This window comes from Rhipicephalus microplus, chromosome 4 (assembly GCF_043290135.1).
Source record: "Rhipicephalus microplus isolate Deutch F79 chromosome 4, USDA_Rmic, whole genome shotgun sequence".
Classification (NCBI taxonomy): Eukaryota; Metazoa; Arthropoda; class Arachnida; order Ixodida; family Ixodidae; genus Rhipicephalus; species Rhipicephalus microplus.
Genome location: NC_134703.1, coordinates 80,116,479 through 80,141,252, shown reverse-complemented (window position 1 = coordinate 80,141,252; position 24,774 = coordinate 80,116,479). Strand labels below are relative to the sequence as shown.

General features: G+C 45.6%; 1 protein-coding gene across 2 annotated transcripts in view; it reads right to left on the bottom strand.

Annotated features, from left to right (window-relative positions):
* Window positions 1-24,774, bottom strand: part of LOC119172139 (beta-1,3-galactosyltransferase 1) — a 104,711-nt gene that overhangs the window by 65,082 nt on the left and 14,855 nt on the right. The window contains exon 1 of one of the 2 annotated variants that reach the window (XM_075893045.1): window positions 3,940-4,773. The exons of the other annotated variant lie outside the window; for it this stretch is intronic. Coding sequence (XP_075749160.1) covers window positions 3,940-3,963 — 24 coding nt within the window. The 5' untranslated portion in view covers window positions 3,964-4,773. Of the gene's footprint in view, window positions 1-3,939; window positions 4,774-24,774 lie in introns of those variants that run through there. 2 annotated transcript variants of the gene reach the window in all.

Genomic DNA, 24,774 nt, shown 5'->3' with positions numbered 1-24,774 from the left:
GTTATTGCAGAGAGGGACGCACACACAAAATGTGGTTTTCTTAACGTTTCAGCGGGCGGGACAGCCTTCGTCAGTCAGCATGAATGCAGTTCGTTACAGGTCCTATATATGGGTATGTGTATGCATACAGAGGTGCAGTGCACCGCGATAAGATGCTATGAGCCAAGAGAACAAGATACAGGCGCGTGGTGGCTGCAACACTGCACTGCGACTCGCAAAGGCAAGAATCATGTGTCAAGCAAGGCTGCATGAGTGATCGTTGACCAGCGAGAACTACCAGAAAACTTCCTTTTTTCGAATCAATCAGTGAATACGACGGCACAGCGTTGACGCTCAAGAAGTTGGGCTTCCGTAATCTGCGTATTTTAACGCGATAGCGCTGAAGAGCAAGTGTATACCAGAAATTCCGGCGTCGGCATCGGTGTCGGCGTTGTTCGTTATGAGCAAAAAATCATTTTACCCGCGACCGAGAAATCTAGAAAGATGCCAATGAAATGAATAGTAGAAATTTTCGTGTCCGAGTGACAATCGAACCCAGGTCACTTGCTTGACACGCAGGTAGCCTACCACAAAGCCACTCGTGTGCTTGGAAATAAAGTGAACTTACCTTTAAAAGAACATGCGTCCTGTATACAGGTACCGCAATACAACATGTAATGTCGCAGTGATTTGCGCGGTTTAGGCGTACATCGAAATCAGTCATCAGCATATGTTATTGTCGTAGCGACCTTGTGGTTTAAAGCCAGCCCATTACAAAAAGACACACACGTTAGGCCCGAATTCCCTGAAGACCACGTGGTGGGTGCTCAGCAAGTTTGAAAAGATTTCATGTGCTACTGCTCATCGTTTAAAGCATGCTAACCATTACACACAACGCAGCCATATCTGAAATCTTCACTGACACAAGCCACTTGCAGCTTTGTATATGACTCTGTTCAACTCTTAAAGGCGAAGCTGGGTTAAGGATTTCCCAATTTTGCGCTTCGGTCGTCTTTGACCCATGTGACAACCACGTAATATTTGCTCATACAGTTACACAACAAACGACATCACGTTTTATGGCAGTTTTTCTAGCATCATGACGCGTTTACCTACGAGCACTTCAGGATACACTATTTGTTACAAAGTCGATTTTGATGTGTTTTTCGTTGGTTTTTTTTTTCATGAGCCTCGCACATGCTAGTTTCATTGGTGACAGCCTAACATAAGCTAGGCAGCACTGAAACCATAACAGTCATCCAGAACGAGCAACAAAAAGGTAAAAAAGGAAAAACGCAAAGGAAAAGCGAGGGCAACCAAGGAAAAAAAGGAAATATATGACAAGAAATAGATCGTGATCACTTCATGACTGCACCCTCGTTGTGAAGAAAGGTTTAATATCATTCACGAGAGATATCCTACTTCTGAATGAACATTGCAATATTTGCAATAGCACCGTTCGACGACCTCGCACGCGCAGGATTGATTGATTGATTTGTGGGGTTTAACGTCCCAAAACCACGATATGATTATGAGAGATGCCGTAGTGGAGGGCTCCGGAAATTTAGATCACTTGGGGTTCTTTAACATGCACCCAAATCTGAGCACACGGGCCTACAACATTTCCGCCTCCATCGAAAATACAGCCGCCACAGCCGGGATTCGATCCCGCGACCTGCGGGTCAGCAGCCGAGTACCCTAGCCACTAAACCAACGCGGCGGGGCTACGCGCAGGATTAAGAAGGTGCTGAATACGCGCGTGCAGTGACGTATACCTTCCTCTTGAGGGTTAGTGATAAACTACAATTTATAATTTGTTTGACAATACTTGCCTATTGTACTCCCCCATCTTCTTATTCTTCTATAGATCTATAGAAGTCCATAGCAGGTGCATCGCAGTTACATTGGGAATAACTATTTTAACCAAGATAGAGAGAGGTCAGCTGTCTGGGATGGACTTCGGTACAATCCAATTCACGCGCTACAATCCAATTCACGCGTACAATCCAATTCACGCACGGGATGGACTTCGGTACAATCCAATTCACGCACTATTACGCACGGCACACTGAAGCTCAGCAAGGTGACGAAAGTCGGCACATAGACTTCCGTTCGGAGCAAGCGGCAATTTGCATTCGGGCATGACTTCATTACGCATATTACAGGCTTACTGAAATATTCCTAGTCCGTTTTATTTCTTCTTTTTTTTATGAAGCCAGCTTTGGGAATAGTTTCTACTGGTCGACCTTGAAACGTGGGCTTGCAGCGTACAACGCAGCTTATGTTTTACGGCTATGGCTCTTCATTTTCACTTTATTTCCTTTTTCTCTTTCACCGTACGCTATGCGTTCGTGAGACCCATTATTAGCCAGCTTAAGGCCTATCAAGTAATTTTCTTTAATGAATTGAAGAAACTGACAACCGCTTTTTATGGTACCTATTTTCTTTAGCGCAATGAAAAGCTTGCGAGTGTCTAATGACGGAATCGCATACGTGCAAAACACCGCGAAACATTTCTAATCATAATTTCTCTATCTGCGGCAAATATGAAGTCGTATGCGCACGTAACAACGCATGCTGCAAACAGTGGGCGCAAGAGAGGTTCGCGTTCGAGCGCGGTCATTTAATGCGCATGCGTGAACTCCGCGCGCATGCGCCTTTGCTTTGCATTGTCCACATAGGCAGCCGCGAATGCAGCGCCACTTCCCACCATGCAGCTCATTTTACATTGGTAAGCAGCACACAATTGAACGCGGCTGGACAGTAGTATGTATAAAGTAATCTTGAAGACTAATTATGACGCACGTGACAGGATCAGACTGCGTTACCACGTACAGCAACGTAATCGACTTCATAATCAAGCTTCAAGGCTCTTCCACTAGGCTGCCCGACATTGCTGTTTTTCTTACTTTCGGACACGATTCAAAACTATAAATTCCCAAGCCCGCGGTAAATGTGCTTGAATCTTTCGCTATACTTCACGGCCTTTCCATTTACACCAGAATCTAATGACATGTGCGTGCCAGTTGAAGATCTCTTTAAGACAAACTGGTGAGGTATAGTTAGTTCGTCATGATAAAACATGGAAGCGTATATTGAAACAATGGCTGCCCCAAAAAGTTCAAGTACAGCAGTATAGTGCTATAGTGCTTCAGCACTATGCGTGCTGCCGGGCACGTTCCATGGGTCGGTAAAATAAACTTAATTTTGATGTCGGGAAAACAGAGCAGCCCACTTCATCACTCAAAACTACCAACACCATAGCAGTATTACTCAAATAAAACATGATATCTAGTTACAGTCATTAAAAATTTGCCGTAAGATAGCTCTCCTTGCATTGTTTCACAAGTATATCCATTGTATGAAGGCATCTCCTATCCCTTTGCACCCACCAGATCGCAGGCCAGCCCGTACGCAAAATCAGCGCAGCTTTATGCGTCTTTTTGGCAGAACACACGCATTTACCCTTTCCGCTTTACCACAGGCAATTTCACTGTGGAATGATCCTCCTAATTCGATAGTCTCAGTGACTAACAGCAAGGTGTCCCGAGAGCAACTATACTCTCCTTACACCTATAGCATCACTTCATAACCATTTACATAGGTGTGCATATGTTTGATTTTTGCTTTGTAATCAACGTCTTAGTTATCAGTGCCATTGTTAAGTTGTATGCAATTTGTATAGTCCAAGTGTATACGTTCTCACTGTTCTTTTGTTTGTTTGTTTGTTTGTTTTCCTCTACATGCGCCCTTACCATATGCTCTAAGAAGAGCCTGTAAGGTATGTTAAATAAATAAATAAAATAAATAAATTATATATGGTGAATGAGCGGCGCACATATATTGAACGTTTTCTCCGACAATCACGTCAGCGTATATGAGTTAAGTTGACGAATACAGTGCCTTCGTTCACGTTCGCGTACGAGTACAAGGTCTACTAAACAATGATAGTCGGCTTACCTTCTTCAAGCTTGCCGCCGTCATCAGACGCGAACGAACTGGTTCCTGCACGTCCAGCAAGCGCGCTAACACGCGCGATAGGACGGTTCCACGCAATACGCAAAGTCACGCCCCCCTGCGAACAGCAACCGCACATCTCCCGTAGTTCAGAAATGCCGCGTCAGCCTCCATACGTCCCTACAAGTGCGGGCGTTTCTCCGGAGATCCGCGGTTCTTGCACCGTCAGTCGACGACTATAGTCACACAGGTTCCCATCACACAGGTGCCTTTTTCATTTCCGCCTGATCGGTGAGCACCTTTCTTTTTTTAGCGGAGAGGCCGGAATCACAACGCGCATGCGCAAAAAGTACTCACACTCAAACTCGCACGATAGTCTCAATACACACACAGAGACAAACCGCGAAAGCGTGCGTGTGGCCGCGTCCGATTTGTTAGCATTAGCGAGAAGCAGTCAGCGCCGCAAAACTCTCGTCAGGCCTGGATACGCGCGAGCGAGAATCGAAAAGTCAAGCCGAGCTGGGAGCGGGTTTGCACTCGTTCCGAGACGAGCCGCAGCGGAGCAGCACCTCGGTTAAAACTTCGCCGACGCCACGCCGTTTCCATCCTTCTCTTCTCTTCTTCTCCTCTCGGCGCAAATAGACGGGAGCCCGTCGGGAAGTGGGCGCAGTGCCAACACGAAAGAGGCAGAGAGTACACAAAGCAAGCAACGCGTACTAAAAGAACGCACATAAGAGAGGCCCGCTGGTGAAGGCGAGGGTGTCACTCCTCGAAAGCAGCCGGAAAACCTCAGCGCACTCATTCTCCTCATGCAGACGGGATGAAGGCAGCATCTCCTCGGCTAGCAACGTGGTATTCTGCCGTTATTCCAGTAACGCCCACCAGAAAACTTGAGAAAACTGAGCCGACGGAAGGCATCGGTCGTGCGAGTTTATACGTGGCAACGCGTTTTCCTTCTAATTGAGCGCTAATGCCAGAACTCATTGAACACCCTAATGACTTTCAGTGGAATTGCTAACGAACATTTCACGCCAACGATTCCTCTGAGGCGGAGGTAATGAGCTTGGCTTTCTTTCATCTCGTTTTTATTTTCAAACGCTCTTTTTTTTTGTTTTACGAGTGTGCTCCATTTGATTCGCATTTGCATTCGCAAAGGATTTGGCAAATTTCAATGTCACATGACACAGCCAATCAGGAATGAAGGTCTTACTGCATTCTTGGTGAGTTTCTTTTCTGTTAATAGCAGTTACTTTATACCTAATGGCATTTCTTATTAAACAGATCGCGGTGATTGAGATTCTTTTTTTTTTTTTTTCGCAACGCTTCAAAGCTGCGCGCGTTGTGAAACAGAGAGACAGAGATGAGAGCAGAAGAAGAAAGGTAACCATGTCAACAAAGGGCCCTGCGCACATTTACTTCCAGAAATAGGTGAGTGGGAATAATTGTTGTAGCCGTTTAAACACTGGCGGAAAGTTATTGCACTCGAAGATAGACGTATTGCAGCGGGTTGTTTCACAAGTCAGATTAATACCTGCAAGCACCATGCAAGGCACCATGCATGTTTTTTTTTTTTGCGACGGCTATAAATAAAATCAACAAATAATAGCAAAATATACACAAATTTTTGCGGTGTACAAAATACAGGTTAGATTACTTAAGCGAAAATAAACAGTGTAGCATTTAAATTTCTAAACTATATGCACAAGCTCCGCGTCGACACGTGTATTCGTGTAAAAAATAATGACTCTTCAATGTCAACAAATCGCATACTGCGCTCTAAATGCAAAGACATGAGAAGTTGCAGTGAAAACGACGAAATAACCTTCTGCTTTAACTGGAAACGAAACCCATTCCGCGATCCATTGCAGGCTTTTCTTTCGAGAAAAAAAAAATGTACGTATGTTTCAGTGCGCCAGCTAACTTTATAGGGGTTACTTTTTAAGAAACAGATCCGCGCGCGAGAAAATGTCCCGTCTTTGAACTGCACCACGCGTCAGCGGAGGAGCGTTCGCCACTCGGCATACTAACGCTACGCAGAAGCCCTGTCAGTTAGAGCTGGACCCTTGACCAGTGGTTCGCAGTGAGTTGCGATCACGGTACGTTTCAGACTAGTGGTAACAGAGACGAGGTCTTTGTCTGACACTGTTTATTATAAACAGCGTCAAGCGCCACCAAAACGCAACAAAAATATAGGAAAAAACAAAGCGGGGGATTAGTTCCGCACGCCAACGTGAAAAGGCACCAAAAGGGAAGCCCACGAGAAAGAGAGAGAGAGAGAGAGAGAGAGAGAGAGAGAGAGAGAGAGAGAGAGAGACAATGCTCGGACTCGCCTCTCGTAGCTTTAAAACCCGGGCGCTGGGGCAATAGGTCACCCACAAAAAGAACCGGGCGGTGCGCAGGGGGTCATGGCGGCTAATTGGCTCCCGACTCGATCGAGCTGTGTCCGTCTCGTTCGTTAGCGGGATCAACCAGACAAATCGCTGCAACAACCGGGGACGGCCACGCACCACCATTCACCGAATCAAGAGAAGAGCTCCCTCAATCTGTCAATCCTTCCAGTGTTGCGGGCCGGGTAAGCTTTCCCGCGTTGAGTCAAATTTAGAGCGACAACGAACCCACCCCAAGAAAGCGACGCGCGTTCCATGGGACTGGAAGGGAGCTTCCACAGAAGAGGGCAAGGAGGGAAACGGGGCTTCAGCTAAGGAGCAGGGCGCCAAGGGCTACGGGAGGAGCACTGTGCCTCCTCCCCGCACATACATTCGTTTCGATTCACTGTCTTCAGCTCGAGTCATATCGGCGTAATTTCGACACGAACGAGTAGAAGTCAGGCTCAAGATTATCTTTTGAGAGCAGATTCATTGCGAAATGACGTGGTTATTAGCGCGTAACAGTCGTTCCACCGAAAAAAAACTTGATGTCGCGTATGAAGTCACGAATACTCCACACTTGACCACCTTCCTCGTCATGAGGTCACGACACAGTATAACCTCCTGGGAAACGAAAGCGGGAAAAGTATACACGCCAGGTGAGTAAAATTATTCACACGCTCTGCTGCTTGGCATCATTTTTTTTTCATGGTATAACTATCAAACCTCTTCAAATAAAACAAGACTCATTGATTGTGCGACTAGTTTATTTATGAATTTATTTGTTTGTTTATATAAAACGAGAAGATACGAGCATTGCGTCAGCACTACCGCTTACCAGCTGTTAACCGAAATCAACATTTGCGTAACAAACAACACAAGCACCGGCTCATTTGATGCACGACGGCAGATTAAGACAGTGGCAAGTGCCCGGCATATCGTGACGGATTTTCTTGAACAAATACAATAAAGTGCATCATATCGGATAATGAACGGAACAACATGTTGGTAATCACCTTATAGCAACACAACAAATAATTTATGAAACATCTCTCTGGCCATATTGATCGTGAGCAGAAGCGAATAATTCGCATGATCCAGCAACAGCCAGCGCTAAATCTTACGAAAAAAAAAGAGTAAAAAAGAGAAGGAAAAGAGTGCTCAACTGTGACAGAAACGTGCAGCACAGACTAACTCAATCCCATTTATTTTTCCCTCAGTTCTTCATTATTACACCGAACTTCGTTAAAATATTCTGCTTCCCCATCGTCGTCTCTTTTTTTCTTTGTAAGATTCATTAAGCTTCTAATTACTTTTTTATTCTCGTTGTACTCCCGTTAATTTCCGGCAGCGCGCGATGCATAACCCTATAGCGGCGCGCATTTTACGTCGAGCGAATAATGGCGCAGCTGCAGCGCAAGAGAAATATGGCCCGCAGCGGTGTATACGCGTATATATAACACGGCCCCTATTACGCAGCAATCGTGGATGGCACCCCCCCCCCCCCCCCAGCGCTATAGGACGACCCTTTAGGGAACCACACCACGTGTAGGCCGGCATAAAGGCACAAATAAGGAAGAAGAAACATAACAAAACAAACAATCCGAAAAACAAACCAACGAAACACACAAACGCCTCGACGGAGACGCCTCGCAACCTCGACCACGTACGTGGCGATTGCATTATTTATGACCGTTCTTCCAATGGTGGGAGGGGGGGGGGCATCGTCTTTCCTTTGTTCTCGGCGGCAACGCACAGAGTCAAAATGGCAAAAGCGTCCTCCACGCAACTGCCTGCCATGGCTAGATGCATTAGCCTGGGTGGCGCCTTGGGAGCAAGGCTCGCGTTCCGGCCAAGCTTCATACACTGGTTCGTCTCACGCTGCGAAGTGACAAAGGCCGCGAGTGCGAACTTCCGCGACCGCCTCACCCCGCAGAACCTTATGTCCTCTGCGGCTGACTTGCACACAAAGCCCCACCCCCTCGACAGAGAGAGAAGAGCGAATATGCCACAGTGTCTTTTTTTTTTTTTTTCCTTCAAACGATTTATCAGACCTATTCAAAATAGTGAAAAATGGCCATCTCACAAACGTTCCACGAGCTGTACTCCGAAAACAGTGGGGAAGACAAGAAACGAGCACATTCCACGCACTGGTGAAATATGCATAAAGGGAAACTTGCACGTCGACTTTCGCCTCCGCAAGCGACCAAAGTGCGAGGGAGTCCACACAATATATACGCGCGTTGTGGATGCGCTCCCAACAGGCGGTCCGTGCATCGTGCCACATCAGGTGCGCGTGTCACGTTTCCACTTCGCCACGGCGGTCTGATGACGCTAACAGCTTGGGATATCCAGTAGGCGTGCGTTACTACACCACCCTTCCCCTCAGCGCTTGCCTCCTCCTTCCCGCTCACCATTCGCAACCTCCTCTCCCAACATATCTGCTGCAACTACAAAAACCGACCGCGGTTCTCAGTGGTACGGTGAAAGTGTGAATGAATGAATGAATGAATGAATGAATGAATGAATGAATGAATGATGACCTTAATTTGAGGAAGGGGACGACGGCTCTTAGCCGCTATCCCAAAATCGGTGGGAGTTGTACCTGTATTAAGATTTCGTAATCACTCTGCGCTCGATTGGATCTGAATGTAAAAAAAAATAAAACGTGAAACTCGCAGAGGAAATGCTGGGCACACACGAGCGCTGTGCGTGTTAAGTCTCTTGTCTTTCATCGTCTTGCGCACTTTTAACCTGCATCATGCAAAACTAACAAGTCCAAAAAAGTCACCCTAATGAATTAATTGAAGAAAAAAACTATCAGAACACGAGAAATGTGCGGCGCGCCATTCCCGGGATCTCACTGCCTGTTCTAGTTTTACAGATTACCGATTAACCTTATACAGATTTACAAGCCTCCTTCGTAACATTGTACAGACTCAGCAACCCTGCACGGTTAGCTGTGATATATAGTTAACGTACACTGCACACTTTTCAGCATCTTTACGAGCTAGTATCATGGAGAGGCATAACTTGGGTAGAACCTCTTGGAATCGATGTAGAGAAAGGCTCAACCTATAGCACGGCCTATATCTTGTCGGCATATAGGCCCAATGTGTTTTTTTTTTCCATTGCAACACTGGCAACTGTATACACGTTGAAATCCTACGCCATCTTAGGTTCTTAGCAAGTATAACTACAGACTGGCGAAGTTCGCACCACGGCAGAATAAGTATACCAAGAACAACGTCACTGCACAGGCATGACGTCGAGTGGTTACACTAGTTAAATACAGGGCCTCGTGGAGCCGAAGAACCCCCGCCAGCCACAGTTGTGGTCGTAGGTTCGACTACGGGCAACGACACAATGTCTTTCATGTTTTTTTTTTCTTTGCCGCCTGATCGCATTTATATTGCTGACGTACTTCCGTGACGGAAATAAGTCAGGAAGGTCCTGGTGGACCCCTGAATAAAACACTTTCGTGATAAAAAGGTATTAAAGTTGCCTTTTTGCAGAAAGAACGAATCCCTGTTGCCGTAGGACTAAGCCCACTGTAAATAGTTTGCCAAGGTTTCAACTGTTGCGAATGCCTGCCGTCTCTAAATAAGCTCCGAGTTTCAACGTCATATTTGCAGTGTAGAGCGCTCAGAGGCGGTTAGTGTACTGGCGCGCCATTGGCGAAGTTTTTCTTTCTTGAAATTGTTTTCCCCCTTAGTCAGCTGGCTTCGCCAATGATATGTCGCGCATCGGGATCGGCTGCAATATTCTCCTCAGGAAATTTTTTGCGTAGGACGTTTTTGTGAATACGGACTTTGACGATTTGGACACGACCGCAATGCGCAAACTTCGCCTTTGATTAAGGCCAGTACCCTGTCGAAACGTGAAAATAATTGGCACGTTTCTTATGCAGCAGCGTAACTTGCACTATGTGAGTACTTATCAGTGCAGCGAATAAAATGGAAAAGTATTTTGGTACCTGTATCATTTCTCTCTTCTTGAGTGTCATTATCTTCTCGAAATAATAGTGTCAAATCGAGAAGTGCTATATAATTTTCGGACTCAGTCGATGAGCTACTGTGGCGAGTACATGATCCAATTCACACATTGCCAGCAAGTGCCTTCGCATTTTTCTCTAACTCTTTCTATCCACCCCTCTTCTTCTCTCTTTGTCCTATAGTGTTTATTTATTTATTTTATTCTGTTTATTACATACTGTAGTCCGTAGACCAAGCAGGAGGGGCACAAAAAGGGAGCATAGCGAAAAAAGCGAACAAGTTATACAGCAAGTTAGTCTACTGAAAAACAAGTCATACTAAATAGGATGCTTAGTTATACATATCTAGAAAAAAAAGCGAACAAACTTCTAGAAACAGTTTCAAGCACAAAAAAGTAAAGCTACACAGTTGAAATAATAAGATGAGGTAATCTAGCATTGAAATATCAACAGTGTTGATTACACAAAAAGATGCATGTAGTTTTCAAAGTCGGGAATGCCACGTTCAGGAAAAACATTTGAAGGCAGTGCATTCCATTCGCTAATGGTTCTCGGAAAGAAGGAATGTTTGAAAAGGTTAGTACGTGCAAAGTAAGGTGTCAGATCATGATTGTGAGCATGCCTGGTTTTCCTGGAAGAAGAGGGAGAGATGTATTTACTGGGATCGATATTAAACTGATGATTACGAAGCAGGAAAAGAAACTTGAGTCCGGCGATAGTTCTACGCTGTTTCAAGAGCGGAATGTTGTTAGTGATGAAGGTGAATCAAGATTGTGATAGGCATTATAGATGAATCTTACCGCTCTCCTCTGGACCATTTCAAGTTTATAAACATCCTTTTTAAAATACGGGTCCCAGGCTAAGCATGCGTACTCTAGACGGAGTCGAATAAATGTATTATATGCAAGAAGTTTGATCTGAGTTGGCGCGTTTTTTAGTTTGTGTCTAAGAAACCCTAGTTTTCTAGAGGCGGAGGAACAAGCGTCGTCAAGGTGGTTACTCCACGACAGTCGATTGGTAATATTGACTCCCAAGTATTTAAAATTGCTCACTTCGATCAACGGATTATTATTTAAGGTGTAGCGTGATGCAAAAGGGGTAATTTCATTTGAGATACGCATATAGACCGATTTACTAATGTTTAACTCCATCGAACAGGTATGGCACCAATCTGAGAGAGAATTTAGGTTGTTCTGCAAGCACTCTTGGTCCCTTTCACTTTTAATTGGCTTGTAAAGAATGCAGTCATCTGCAAAAAGTTATAGGCTTATGGCGGAAGTGTCAACTGATGAAACGATGTCATTGATAAAGATGAGAAACAAGACAGGGCCAAGGACACTGCCTTGTGGAATTCCCGAGGTTACAGGTAGAACCCCAGAGCAGCAGCCCTCGACCTGGACAAACTGTTTGCGGCTGGTAAGGTAGGAGCGGATCCAATTAATTACAGTAATGGGTAGGCCAATGTTTGAAAGTTTGGTGAGTAATTTACTATGGCAAACACAGTCGAAAGCTTTTCTAAAATCTAAGAAGATGGCGTCTATTTGGTCGCCCTTATCAAGTGCCATTGCGAAGTCGTGAATTGTGGTGACAAGTTGAGTGGTAGTCGAGAAGCCCTTCCTAAAACCATGCTGGAAAGGAGTCAAAATACTGTTTTCTTCAAGAAATGACATTATGTAATGCGTGATGATATGCTCAAGAAGTTTACAAGGACCGGAAGTTAATGATATTGGCCGGTAGTTTTCAACATTTAGGCGATCACCTTTTTTTAAATACGGGAATAACACGTGCCGTTCGCCAATCATCGGGAAGAATTGAATTATGAAACGAAAGACGAAAAATATGGGTGAAGACATGCGCGATAGGTTCGGCGTAACGTTGCAAAAATGCATTAGGTATGCCGTCGGGACCATCGGAAGATTTAGTCTTAACATTCAGTAACAGTGAAAGGACACCTTCGACAGTTATGAAATCGGCAGATATAGTAGACAGAGAAATAATGTTTGTGTCAGCATGATCTCCCTGAGTGAATACTGAGTGAAAATACTGATTGAATTGGTTTGCAATTTTGACTGGATCGTTAACAATACAGCCATTTACTGATATCTCGGTCGGTGTTTTGTGCGCATCGCTCAGGTACCGCCAGAATCTACCCGGGTTAGTTTTCAAAAAGTTAGGAAGCGAGTGGTTGAAGTATCTTGCCTTAGCTTCGCTTAGCCGAGTTTCAAGCTGGGCCTTCAACGAGATAAGTCTGCAGGGTATTTTTTTTCTTTTTTCTAGCTCGTTTTAGCTTGCGGTGCAAATGTATGATATCTCTAGTAATCCATGGGTTATTTCGGTTTTTCCTAACCCGTTTGCTTGGCACAAACTTATCAGTGCAGTAATGTATCGCAGTTTTTATTTCGTTCCAGGCGATCGGCACATCATCAGAAAGATTATCACATAAGAACCACAGATAATCCAAAATGGCATGATCATCCGCCTTCGAGTAATCCCTAATGACATGTCTGGTCTCTTGTCGGTGTGCTTTGTTTTCACCAATACCGAAGGATAAAAATACTGCTTTGTGGTCGGAAATGCCATCTTCAATAGAGACCTATTTGCATACATCGGAATTTAAAAAGACTAGGTCGAGTGTAGAACGGGTGTTTCCAGCCTCTCTGGTGCACTCATTAACAATCTGCACAAGATCGCACATCAAGGCAATGTCAGCGAGAGGGTTTAACGTCGTTACATCAGAGCCAGAGCATGGAACGCGCCAGTCAACATTGGGCAAGTTAAAATCACCTGCAAGAATCAGAAGATCATTTTTAAACGTGCACATGTGGTCATATAGTCTAGACAGATATTCGTGTGTTGAAGAGGGTGGTCTGTAGATGGCACATACGGTGAAGTAATGGCCCCAGCAGCTTACCTTAAGGAATAAACTTTCGTGCTCATGAATTTGTTGAAGGGGCCGAGCACTAATACAATCTTTGAGAACTATTGCTACACCACAACCTCTTGTTGGCCGGTCACGTCTGAAGATTTGATATCTCGGAGGAATTAGTACTGAATCATTTATACCTTCGTGCAGCCAGGTTTCTGTGATTATTGTAATGTGAGGGTCGTAGGTGAGTAGAAGGTACTCGAGCTTGTCAACTTTATTTGACAGGCTTCGCGCGTTTACGTTAAGCACTCTCAAACTTTTGGACACACACTGTCGAGCGGGTCAATCAGAACCTGTAGCTTGCGGATTAAGGGCTACAAGCACATTTTTGGCTTCATCCCAGCCAAAAAGTTTGCCATCAATTTTGATCTTGTTGTGAATAAGAGTAACCCGTTTTCTGCTGTGGCATTCAGCTTTTGCACTTTCCCAAAGCAGGCGGCGCTGCGCAGCGTGCACTGGCTATAATCATTTTGCACATAAATATTGGAGCCCTTCAATTTATTTGAATTCTTTAAGACTTCTTGTTTCTCCTGATAATCTTGAAAGTAAGCTATGACAGGCCTACGACTACCTTGGCGGCCAAGACGGTGAATGCGGGCTATGGACTTGCACTTCACTCCCAATGTTTTCTCGAATATATCGGTTACAACAGCAGCTCGAAGACAGGTGTCCTTTTCATTTGTGTTTTCGAGAACACCATGAATGATAAGGTTTGCCCGACGGCTTCGGTCTTCGAGATCAGTTAACTTGGAGCTCTGCCATGACAGCACAGTTTTAAAGGAAGCTGCAGTGGATTCAAGAGCTGCAACTTCCGGTGATTTATCTTTAAATTCCTGTAGTTTGGCTTCAATTGCTCGAAATCGCAAGTCCATGTCGCACATTATTTGTTCGTTCATCGATTTTAATAGCAGTATTTCAGCCTTCATATCTGCTTGGCCCTGAAGAATACTGTGTAATAAATCAGCGTTCGTGGGTCCTGGGTTTGTCTCAACGTCACCACAGAGTAACATTTTGCATGCACAATAGCACTCATATGCAATACTTAAAGAGGTGCTTGGGCACGGCACAACTACTAACATGACTTCGTTACTAGTTTTTATGTTGGAAGCAGAGTAGCTAACCTGTACAACGAAGAAGAACTTCGTGGTCAGCAACATGGTCGCTGTCGTCTCGCCGTGCCCACTGTCGAAGAAATGCTGCAGTGGATGCTTAATAGCCTCGGTCGCTGATGTCACGGACATGCGCAACTGTCGCTTCGTCGGAGCGTCCATACAGAAGGTCAGTATCGGCGTCCGCACATGCAGATCTGCCACGGAAAGGTAGATGGTGTCAACCGTCGGCGCGCACGTGTCATTCGTGCTCGGTAATCCTGTGACCGTCAGCAGCGAAACCTGTACAACGAAGAAGAACTTCGCGGTCAGCAACATGGTCGCTGTCGTCTCGCCGTGCCCACTGTGCTCATTATTTATTGTAACTGCCTCCGAGTCACCTTCATCGACGCCAAGCTTCTCTTCTCTATCGACTTCGGTTGGAAGTTGTGTTCACGAAGGCATACACAGCGCTCACTGCAGTGACCGACAGTGCGGCGTGCGATGTTTGAGGCACCGAATAAGACATCTAACACTTGCCGCCGGTTGTCCTCGTTTTGCCTCGGAAAGACAGCTACTTTGCAACGCACTGCGGCGACTTTCCGTGCAGGTGCCACTCTAGCACCGTCGACGTGTACCGACGGTCCACAAGGCAGTGGAAGCACTTGTGCCTCGCCCTCAAAGAACACTAAAGGCAGTGGAAGCAGCTCAGTGTTCTTTGCGGGCGAGGCTAATGTGTGAACGCATGTGACCTGCGGTAGATGTCCCGCACGCTGCAATAAGTTCAGTGCCTTTAGTTCTTTCTTTCTTTCTTTCTTTCTTTCTTTCTTTCTTTCTTTCTTTCTTTCTTTCTTTCTTTCTTTCTTTCTTTCTTTCTTTCTTTCTTTCTCTCTTTCTTTCTATCTATCTATCTATCTATCTATCTATCTATCTATCTATCTATCTATCTATCTATCTATCTATCTATCTATCTATCTATCTATCTATCTATCTATCTATCTATCTATCTATCTATCTATCTATCTGTCTATCTCGTCTTTTTATTCCCTTCCTCTGTCCCCCAATGTATGACAGCAGCTCTGAACCTTCCCTCTATAGTAATCTCCGTCTGCCACAGTGGCGTAGTGGTAAACCGTGCTCGGAGGATGACCCGAAGATGGCTGGTTAGATCCCGACAGCGGCGGTCGCATTTCAGTGAAGGCGAAATCCGAAATGCACTGTGCGATGTAGGAGCACGTTAAGGAACAACAGATGGACAAAATTTCCGAAACCCTCCCCTTCGGCGTGCCTCAAAATCATATGTTGCTTTTGACCCGTTTAACTCCAGATGTCATTATCTGCATGGTTGAACTGCCTTGCCTTGCCTCGTTCCTTTTTTCCTTAAGCCATCAAGGAACATTATGGCTGAGTGAAGCTCTCAAACTTTCTTTAAGACAGAGTCGGCAACTGCACACGGGGTCGGCTGGAGCTAACCGAAACTTTCTTGGCGCGTCAACACTAAACAGCGGCGAACAACATAAATCATCTTGGCGCAGATTAGCTTTCTGACGCAACAGTTGCAATAATGCGTACAAAAAAAAAAATAAACGAAGGTAACCACACGCTCGACAATGCCACGAAACTGACGCATAAAACATTAAGCGGTTTACAAATACGGAACACCACCAAACAATTGATATACAACCACGTAAATTTCATCAGAAACTCTAGAAAAACTAAAAGAGTAAAAGCCGCTAAACTTTTTACACGTTTGTGAAACACCACACGAGCGGCTCATTTGATGTAGAGAGAAGGAACAACATGAAAAGAGGAAAAATACTCTAGACTTCGTTCTGGGTGTGAATAACGCGTTTGCTTGTTTCATAAACGCACAGCCCACTCGCAACAGCGCATATACGCCGTTTCGTAGTGTTTACGCTTAGGTTTTTTTTTTTTTTTTCGGGAGACCACCTGTCAAGGCACGCGTCAAGAATTTCTTTTTCTTAATCAAATTTCCCGCGTCTAGTGTTGTGCATGGATCAAACAGCGCTGGTGATGCATAAACTACTCCTATTCCTTGATTATATTGTTATTAATGGAACATTATTATTCGTTCTCGGAAGCTCTTCATTGTTTGGTCCTACTGTTTTTATTTTCTTCTTTTCTTCCGCGTTTATAGTTGAACAGCAATAAAGTCTGGCATTCACAGGTGCGTACATTTTCTTCAGTGCACTATAATCAACGTTTTCAGCGCCACCTGACGAAAAACCTCCCCTCTCGCTTTGAGTAACAAAACTGAACGCCACAGGCAAATCTATAAGAATTGGATGCAACGTATAGTGCGCCATCAACTCTCATGCCCTCACAATCCGAAGACAACACGCATTCCTTTGGAACGGTCAATGTATTACGGAATAAAAAAATCAGGTAGTCATAAAAAATCCGCATACAGGCGCAAAGGGCACGCTTCGTGCCACCGTTCATCATCGCAGAAATATGCGGCCATAGCCAAAAACACTGTAATACATAGGAAAACCACGCACCTCGTAAAACGAAACAGGCGCCACGACGCAATGAACATGCGTGGAGGGGCTCGGTCAAACATCGAAAGCGGCACAATTTTACGCCACTTTATGGCATAAGCAATAAAAAAAAACACCTTCACTATACGCTCGTACACGCAACATCAATTTCCATTTATTCTCACTGACTCTGCGTTTACGACACCGAACGGAAAGATTTTAATATGCAGATCTCCGCTGGCGTTTCTTTGTATATCCTGCTTATGTATGCCCTCTGACCTGGTGTTGGTTGCTGATTAAAGCTGGGAATCTACTCGGAAAAACTGAACATCCAGCTGCGGTGTTGCGTACGCAACCGTAAAAAAAATGCGAAAAAAAAACGTCCCCGCGTTGCCCGCACAGCGCAATAGCGCTTGTCAGGATTGGACCTTATACCGACGGATCCTGGGGCGATTACGCTGCGAAATCGAAAGCGAATGAAGAAACGAAATAGAAAAAAAAAACTCCCAAGCATTTCCCCGAAGGTGAACATGGTTAAGTGCGAATACACGGGGTGATGCTATGAGGGGTGTTTATTAATTCGCACTATTATATTTATTAATCACACTATGGTGCCTTTATGGTGTAATGGTTCCTGGGAATCGCAATTTGATCACACGGGGGAGTTTACGTTAACTCACTGGCGAATGCCAACGGATTTTAACTTTACTGCCCCTCACGACCCGCTCTCGACGGCAGACTGAGAGAGAAGGCGGGCGCGCGAGAGAGAGGGGTGCGCGCGCAGCTGCAGCGAGCGAGGAGAGCGGAGGAGCGAGCGAAGGGGGAGGGGGTATAAGGCGCGTTACTAACACCGATATCAGCGTCGCGTCCGTGGCTTATCCGGTAGAGCGTCGCTCTGCGGCCCGCCAAGTCCTCTTTCTTTTAAAGATAGAGAGAAGACTGCGGACGCCGCCGACGGCGGTGGATGGTTTGGGGTCGCTTATAAAGTGTATTCGCACTTAAAAAAGCACAGAACTTCAAGGCCGTTTAAGCAAGTGGGTTGCTTGGAAAAGGTGAACGCAGCGCGTATACTTAACGATGACGTTAAACTACTAAGCTTCCACATGCCTGAGCCACGCAGACGGCAACGGGAAGGTGGAAATTCGCGAATGTATATGCTCCTCACCAATTCTTCGTTTCTTCTTTTTCGCCACCAAATGCTTGTTGCTCGCAGTTGCCTGGAGTTAGTCAGACTATTTTTTGTGCTCTCAAATATTGTTTAGTTAGATCTGTTTAATTGACTAGCTTTTGAAAAAACGAAGATGGATAAAAAATTAAATGAAAAAGTTTTAGATCAGCTTGCAAAACGTCCAAATAGATAGTTTGGAACTTTATATATCTGTTGAGTATTAGTGTTTTTCTGCTAATTACAAATGCCCGCGAAATACCAAAAAGAAATACCACGTGACAAACCCGCTCGCGCGTCAGTGCGCACGATGATTCTAGTGCTCTCTAACGTTCCGCGTACGAACGACACGCTTCCCTCGCACCGGCTGATGACAGCGATAAGCACTCGAAGCGGTTATCGTTTTTGTGGCCGATAGCAAAACGTGTTCATCGTAACGCCACCATCATCATGCGGACCCACTGAGACAGCACAATGGGGCAAACGCTATGGTCCCTCTCTCTCTCTCTCTATGCTATAGAAAGAGAGAGCGAAAGAGGGAGTAAGGGGAACGTTTGCTTCATTCATGCAAAAGCCCCAAAAGCGTCCCAAAATATCGCCATAGACAAACAAATGTCTCATTTTGATAAGACATGATTTGCCCACCAGGCTGGCGTGCCTTCCACAATAAGCTTAAAAGACCTGACACGCCACCATTCAACAAGCGGAACTGACGACCTCGCAGGAAAGAACCAACTTATTAATCCAGAGTGTTTTTATACATCATCTCTGATTGGCGGAAGCAACAGAGGTCTCCCGCCGCAATCGTAACAATATCGCGAATTGGTACAGCCGTCTCTCGTCGCTTACACGGGTGAAGGTATATCTGCTTCATGTCATCCACTCTGCACCCGCGACGCCGTTCGCGCACGTGGCTCCGCCACGGCACACGATCTTGAAGCACGACCCGAGTGTGTGTTTTCATACGGAGTTCAAAAGTTTTATTTGTTTCCTGTCTTTCTTTTGCAGCGAAGCCTAAAAAGTTATAGCGGCGAGAGCCCGCGCTTCGAGAGACGTCGAGCATGAAAGCTAGTCGTGCCTTTCAGTTCTCAGCGTGATCTTGTTATTAATATTATTATTTTTTTTAATTTTGAAGGCGACGGGCAGCGTCCGGGTGCAGATCAGCGATCCTCGAACCGTGCGGCAATGAAATCGCCAGCTGCCTAGCCGGCGGGTGTGACGCGGCATGACCGGAATTCGTGGCGCCTCCCTCCGGCGACCTGCACGCCCTACAGTATACGGACGTGTGTGTGAGAGAGAAGGAGGGTGCACTTTCGCTGTCCCTCCACCTCTCCTGTCATTCGGAAAGGCGCGCTGCGGCAGTCAAGCGCGGTGATCGACGGATCCATCGGCGCGACGCACCTTTGACTCAAGCCTCCAACGAGGTCGAATCTGGCGAGCCACTACCGCGCCTTTTTATCGCGCGGTTCCTTTCATTCGCGTCCCCCTTTCGTGTCGTAAGAGAGCCTCCGACCAAATAATCGCCAGACGTCGGCCACGTGGATGACGGACAGTACGTATACCACCGCGAAAATGATGGACAGGTCTTTTATCCGTACACTTTTACTTTCTTTTCACGAACGTCATTACCTCTTTTCTTTCCAAAGGTTTGGCGCGTCAACACTCGCAGAGAAGGACTGGATCCAACGACTGGAACCACCTTCCCTCGGACATGGTTTCCATCTCAAGTCACGACTTGTTTTCATCTACAGTACAGAACTACTTACGTGATGACACGTGAAGTGTATATTGTACATATATATTTTTGTACTCTGTTTGCCCCATTCTGATGATACTTACACGTACATTCATTGTACTGCCTAACATCGAATTCTCATGTTTTGTAATTTTTATTATTTTGACGTTAGTATGTTTGCTCTTGGTTATAATTTTTTTTCTGTACCCCACTGCCCTCTTTAAAGCTATGTGCGATTGAGGGTAAAATAAATGAAATGAAATGAAAGGTACCACACTAGCGACAACAGGAAAGGTCCACTCGACGCACAACACAGCGCTATCTTCACACACAGCCATGCCTACCAATCTGGGACATCTGTAGTGCGGCAAAGCCGACCCCAAGAGGAAGCGCTGGGCGTACTTTCAAATCTGTCATTTCGGACACTTTTCGTATGGTATCACTCAACACATAGATAGCATACAATTAATGACGGTAATTAAATTGAACTTCTTAATAATGAGAACAATAAACAGTACAAACTAATGTTATGAAATTGTTGTCTGCCACTTTATCGCAATTGTTCACACTGAAACACTATCTGTACTATACTACATATGTGCTTCTACATTGAGAGCTTCCCCCCCCCCCATAAGTTTAAATTAATTGTTACATAAGTGATAACTATTTATTACAGTTATGAAATTCCCTGCGCTTCATAGACATAATGTAAATCACATCTGCCGACTTTTGCTGAGGTTTTATCATGATCAACGTCCACTTTCTCATCAATTTACAGACAGGCGATTCCTTTATCCCTGTAATGCTGCTTTCCTGCACTATTCATTTGGAAACGCTCTTTAGGAAAAAAAATCCACCAAACTTAATTCAACGAAATTAGAAAAACAAAGACAGGTTGTCCTATCGTACATGCCACTAGAGTGCAATTAGCGAATAACTCATCGTTGTGCTACAATTGGCTTTTCAAAAATCACCCCATAGACTCTCGATGAATAAACCTAAGTGTCACGGAAAAAAAATTCAGCCGGTCAATTAAAACTGATCGCGTTTTACACCATAAAGACGTTGTCAGCATTAAGTGCCTGAAGTGCAATCAGCGAAACGTCAGGCATTGCTCAGTAATCATTTTTTGAAGAACGCTCCTCATAGCGGTATACGCCTAGCGCTTCCCCTCGGGGTCGGCTTTGCCGCACCACAGATGCTGGGACAGATGCTGATCCCAGAATGCTGGGCATGTAACACAGCTACACACTCATCGTACTCAAAGTTGTCCATACCAACTGTTGACATTCAAAACAAGCTCTCATACAGCTCGGTCTACCAGTTCGCCGTGACTGGTTGCATTCGGATTGGGCGAGTGAGTCGGTAAACCACGCGAAGACGGAAAACAACACCACGAAGGCGTGAAAAGCGACGGCGGCATATGTAGAAGCAAGCTAGCAGCGCCGGCGGGGCTCACGTTTTCAATTTCCAAAGTGTTCGCTAAACTGATTTCCGCAGCGTGTTTTCATTCGTTCTGTTCGTGCGACAACTGCCCGAAATCTTTTTGAAAGGGAACGGACAGGCGGGGGCGGTCGCCACGACGAAATGAATGACACGAAAAAAATCAACGGAAAAAGGCGCCACAAAAGACAAAAAAAAAAATGGACTGTCAGGAACAACTTCGCGAATGTGCGTAAGAACTCGAAAGAGAAGTAAAGTATGAGTTTAAAAACATAAATAAAACGCACCAAGATGAGCGAAGGAGGTGAAGGCGAACCGGGAAAAGATGTCACGAACGAGAAATTTATAAGCGCGCGCGCCCCGCCGGACGAAACGCGCCGAGACACGAGGACGATCCGTACTTCTTTCGCGAAATAACACGCACACGCATACATTTCCGAAGCGTTCTAAAGCGATATTAAGTACGACGCATTGCCGAGGCCAAGGCAAAAGACAAGCCGGAGTCGAACGCGATCGAGCAAACTGAAAATTAAATAACAGCAAGAGTAATACGGGAGACGCGACGGCTGCAATATCTAAAACTTATGAGAAATAGGTAAATAAATAAGAGTCAGACGGCGAGCGCACTATAAAAAGCCCTACGAGTAAGTATAGACGGCGACGGGGGGGGTCACCTGTACCGTTGAGGGTTGCGGGATAAGAAATGTGAATACAAATAAACGCGCTATTCAGTCAGTATAGCGAGAGGTTTGAAGGAAGTCTGCGCATCATGTTATCCCAACTAACGTTAGCCAAGCAGTTTGTTTCATTTTGGTTAGGAGGGAAGGGGAGTAACTTTATTTTGGTACTTCGGAACGCGACAGGGTCACGCACATGGCTCAGTCCCACGCAGGGACGGGCAAGCCGACCATCTCGTGGCCCTGCTGGATAGCCGCGAGCTGATCAGTGCAGAGTGGGGCTGCGTAGAAGCTTCTCCCACTCCTTCAGTGTGAAGCTCGAGTCCGTGTCTTGGCACGCGGTGGGTATATGCTCCAATGTGGCTGTCTCACCACATGACGAGCACAGGTCGTTCGGGAAGACGTCAAGGTATATGTCGATGATAAATGCAGGACTCGGGTAGGATTTTGGTCGTTCTGTTTCTTTTTTTTTAAGTGACCGCGTCACTGATGCGTATTTCTTGCAAATAAACATACATTCGCCAAAGCTGCAACGAAAAAAAAATAACTCATGGCGTTTCGAGACCCCTACAAATCTATTATTCACGTCCACAGATTGTAGTCTCGAAACTTCATAAATTTATTATATTTTGTTTCGTTGCAACTTTGTCGAGTGTTTGTTTATCCACAAAAAATATATGCCCCTCGCCAGACGATGTTCCTTCGAATCCTCGACTATAAATATAGTATTTCAACAAGGTCCGCCGCGGTGCACGGCTGATGGCCGAAGGTCTTGGGGTCGATCCCGGAAGGGGCGTTCAAACTTCGATGGAGGCGAAGTGATTCTTAAAAGAGAAAAGAAGAGAAAAGTGAGCCCCGTTATTGTCTACTTCAGGGAGCGACACCGCCACAGTAGCTCACGAGGGATGGGGCTGAGAAGGGATAAAAAGGATAGGAGTAAAGATGTAGGAAAGCGGGAGAAGGAGAAGAGAAGAAGAGACGTGAGGTGGTAAGCCAGAGCGAGCGACGACAAACTGAGGGGATAGAAGAGATAGGAAAGATAGGAGCACGGTCACTGGAGTCCGAGGACGGGGCGCACCTGCGAGAGCTCCTTTCGGCGTCGGTGGATGGCGTAGAGCAAGTCCAGTAAGTCAGAGCTGCACTGTCGTCGGAGGTGGAAGGTCGTCGGCGGCAGGAGATGACGTAGGGCGAGCCCATGGCAGTCGGCCAGAGCCACGCTGACGCGGGAGATCGCAAGCGCGCGGAGCGCGCGGGCGCACGACCGGTCGGCCCGAAGTCCAGCAAGCGAGTCCTTCGATGGAGGCGGAATGCCAGAGGCCCGTGTAGTTCGCGTTGTAAGAAAGAGCACGTTAAAAAACAAACAATGACCAAAATTTCCGAAGCCCTCTCATACGGTGTCTCTCATAATGGTATTGTGGTTTTCGTACGTAAAACCGCAGACGTTAATATTATTAGTATTTACAGGGGGACGAATGCGGACAGATGACTAAACACCGTGTACCTAAAATAACCGTGTATGTTGATATCTTTTGCGAATATTTCACATAACCACGGCTAAAACGAGCTCCGCTTGTAAGCTCCGCCAATAGCTGTCGCCGCCCCATATTCCCCGTCCAATCATGTATACTCGTTTACATGACGTCATGCGCCATTTGTCTGCGTCAGATAAATGGTCTTTATATTTCAGACACATGTCTGGGCCACTGGTTTTCGATCTAAAACGCTAATTTCCCGGCAACTTACCGTGCCGATTCATACGTTACTTCTCGGACATATGCAGTATTTTACGTAAGGATGAAGAACGTTTAATTGTTAATATGCGCAGAAGTTGCACCACGAGAAACAAAAAGTATTAATAAGTACGGAAACTACCTACACTCTAAGAAAAGGAAAGGTATGTGCGACTCCTTTGGCCAGTCTTTAAACCGGCAGGTTAACTCACTTGTGAGTCACACGACTGTCAGAAGAGAGTATGACACCCAAACAGAGTCAACGTGCTTCTTTAAAGAGAGTTGAATGTATACGTGATCCAGAACTCTCAAAAGAGAATCAAAGTACTATCTTTGTTCTTAGACTGTGACACGACTCTTATACACAGATGAATTGCATGCGCTATTCCGTTCAGGGGCTAGAGCTACGAAAAGTTATACGACTCGGCGAGTGGCAGCAAAGGCTGCATGCAGCATCACGTGGTCAAGTGTAGCTGGCGTGACCAGACTTGCTGTGTCTAAAGAGGAAATCGAAATACGACAGTCGAAATACGTACGGGCGAAGACTGCAAAACCGGACGGAGGCGAATGAGTTCCACCGGAGGGCTTTTGTTAGGAGAATAATGAATCACCCAGCCACCAGACAGTTGCGCCGAATGAGGAAATACCGGTATGACGATTACACCGGACCAGCCGAAGGAGTTTAGACTGTCTATATAGGACGTGTATAAGGAAGGCGCAGCGCTCAAGGGAAATGCGTACCAGAAAGATGCGCCGCTAGATTGTAGCGCCGAATGGTTTGCTCAAGCCCACGTCAACATGCAAATAGCATTAATTACATCACGTACCGTGTATTGCTGCCGCATAATATATGGATAAGTGCGCCTTCTTCCTATATCAACAGGGGGCGCTACAAAGTAGAACTGAGTTTTCCTTCTTTTCCTTTCATTAAGTTTTTTATTTTTGAAAAAAAAAATCGGTACAATTGTGCGCAAATTATAAAGGGCGTGACGTCTACGTCTTTTACAGCTCGTGCGACAGTCGCTTAAAGAAATCTTGATGTCACGGTATGTTAGAATACTTTAGACTTTACTAGCGCGCCCTTTATGGTTGCGTCAATTACCAAGGCTGCTCATCCGAGGGGAAGGAATAAACTGCTTGACTACCTATCAAATGAACTGCTGAAGTATTACCATCAAGGAAATCAAAATGACAATCCGTCACAGGTGAGAAT